The 2,209-nt window shown below is 38.3% G+C and overlaps 1 protein-coding gene across 2 annotated transcripts in view; it reads right to left on the bottom strand.

Annotated features, from left to right (window-relative positions):
• The window catches only part of LOC106873720 (uncharacterized), a 12,457-nt gene continuing 10,248 nt past the window's right edge, over window positions 1–2,209 (bottom strand). For both annotated transcript variants that reach the window (XM_014921210.2, XM_014921201.2), the window contains exons 8-9: window positions 1,534–1,625; window positions 1–306 (exon numbers count right to left, since the gene is read on the bottom strand). In XM_014921210.2, coding sequence (XP_014776696.1) covers window positions 188–306; window positions 1,534–1,625 — 211 coding nt within the window. In that variant the 3' untranslated portion in view covers window positions 1–187. The remainder of the gene's footprint in view (window positions 307–1,533; window positions 1,626–2,209) is intronic.

Here is a 2,209-nt window from a genome sequence, read left to right on the forward strand (position 1 = left end):
TGTTGCTTTTTGTAAATGGGAAATCATCAATGATGTTTGGAGGGAATGCATCCTTTTAGAGGCAAAAAAAAAAAAAAGTACAAAGGAACTCAAAACTGAGTAAATTCATGGTTGAATGCTCTGGACAATTCTTGCAGCAAAGTAAAACCAAAAAAACAACAAAACAGAAACCCAAAACTACCTTGGTTCATGTTTTCACCATTTTTATAAGACTTCTCAAGGCTCCTTCCTCTCCTTCTTTCTGAAGCAACTGTTTGAAGAGTTGTGGAAGATTGGTCAAGAAATCTGCTTTCGAATATGCTTCTTCTACAAGGGAGGTGGACGGGTGCATGGAACAAATAGAAAAGAAGAAACTGGTCACAGAATGTGTTTAAGAGAAATTGTACAGCAGAACAATACATCATTATTATTATTAAGGAGGTGAGCTGGCAGAATCACCGGGTGAAATGCTTAGCGGCATTTCGTCTATCTTTATGTTTTGAGTTTAAATCCCACTGAGGTCGACTTTGCCTTTCATCCTTTTGGGGTCAATAAATTAAGTACCAGTGAAACACTGGGGTAGATTGTAATTGACTCATCCCCTCCCCACCAAACTGCTGCCCTTGTGGCTAAATTTGACACCATTATTAATAATGGTGGTGAGCTGGCAGAATTGTTAAGCAATATTTCGTCTGTTGGTACGTTCTGAGTTCAACTTTGCCTTTCATCCTTTTGGGGTCGGATAAATTAAGTACCAGTTACGCACTGGGGTCGATCTAATCGACTGGCCCCCTCCCCACAAAAATCCAAGTCTTGTGCCTATAGTAGAAAGGATTATTATGATTATTAACAAAGTGAGCTGGCAGAGTCGTTAGCATGCAGGACAAAATGCCTAGAGGCTTGTCTTTACTAGCCCCTCCTACCAATTTTCAGGCTTTGTGCCTTTAGTAGAAAGGATCATTATTATCATCATTTCAGTGGATTTGCAGAATCGTGAGACTTAAGGACAAAATGATTTGTGATTATTTGATTAATTTGTATGGCTTTTACAATGACAGAAGGCTGAAAATGGTAGAGATGATAATGTTGCTGCTGCTGTTATTTAACCCTAGGTCAGTCCAGATTGAGAAGTCACATGATCAAAATCATTTTCATCATGACAATCCCATCTTTCTTTTTGAACGATAAGGTGTGATTTCAGAAAGATTTGGGTCCTATTTCTAGCAGATCAAGATGGTGATAATACTGAGGCTAGCAATGATGATGATGATGTTGGCAATGATGATGATGATGATGATGTATAACAGATCTACTACAGTCAAAGACCTTCCTTTCAACCACGACCATCTCATCTATTCTGAGGATGAGGTGGGGGAATGTCTAGAACTACATTATGTATTGAATATCCTTCTCCCTTTTAAGGTAGTAAAAACAGGATTTGAAAGGTATCTGGCAGTGATTTTTAGCAGCTCAAGCAACAGCGTAGGGCCTCTCTCTCTTTGTCAATGCTGATGATGATGATGATGATGATGACATGAAATGTTGATTACTTACTTGAGCGAGAGACTTTACAGAACACTGAGAGGTAGGACTCAGCTCGGAGCAGAAAGTTTTGTTGTATCACCCAGTTCACATGGATCTTGATGCTGCATCGAGACAAAAGCAGCAGAATAATAATAATAATAACAATCAATTCTTTTATTAGCCATGAGGGCTCACATAAAACAACATTAAATAACATGCAACAACATAAAAAACAGAACGATACAACAGGTTTTACAGCGTGTAAACAATATACATAACAATAACAAATTAAAACTCCCAACAGGTGAGGCTATAATAACGATCACTCAGGGAGCGCAGACCTTTGCCAAAGTGTAACACCAACGTCCTCTCAACGATTAGCCAGAGATGATTTTTAAAATGAGAATATCTGAAATAAACTTGACTGCTCTCACAAACGAGAATACTAAAAATGAACACTACCACTCTCAAAAATTAAGTTAAAAAAGAAGAAAAATAATCCAGAATCCTTGTCCGGTACCGGATCGATCCTAAAATCTAACCAGCTTGTGTCAGTCACGAGGCCAAAGATCCCTGAAAGTTTCATCCGAACCCATCCAGCAGTTCTTGAGATATCTTGTCCATGGACAAACAAACAAACACGACTGAAAATGATACTTCCACCTTCGCTAAGGCAGAGGTAATAATAATAATAATAATAATAGTA

This window comes from Octopus bimaculoides, chromosome 24, assembly GCF_001194135.2.
Source record: "Octopus bimaculoides isolate UCB-OBI-ISO-001 chromosome 24, ASM119413v2, whole genome shotgun sequence".
In the NCBI taxonomy this organism is placed as follows: domain Eukaryota; kingdom Metazoa; phylum Mollusca; class Cephalopoda; order Octopoda; family Octopodidae; genus Octopus; species Octopus bimaculoides.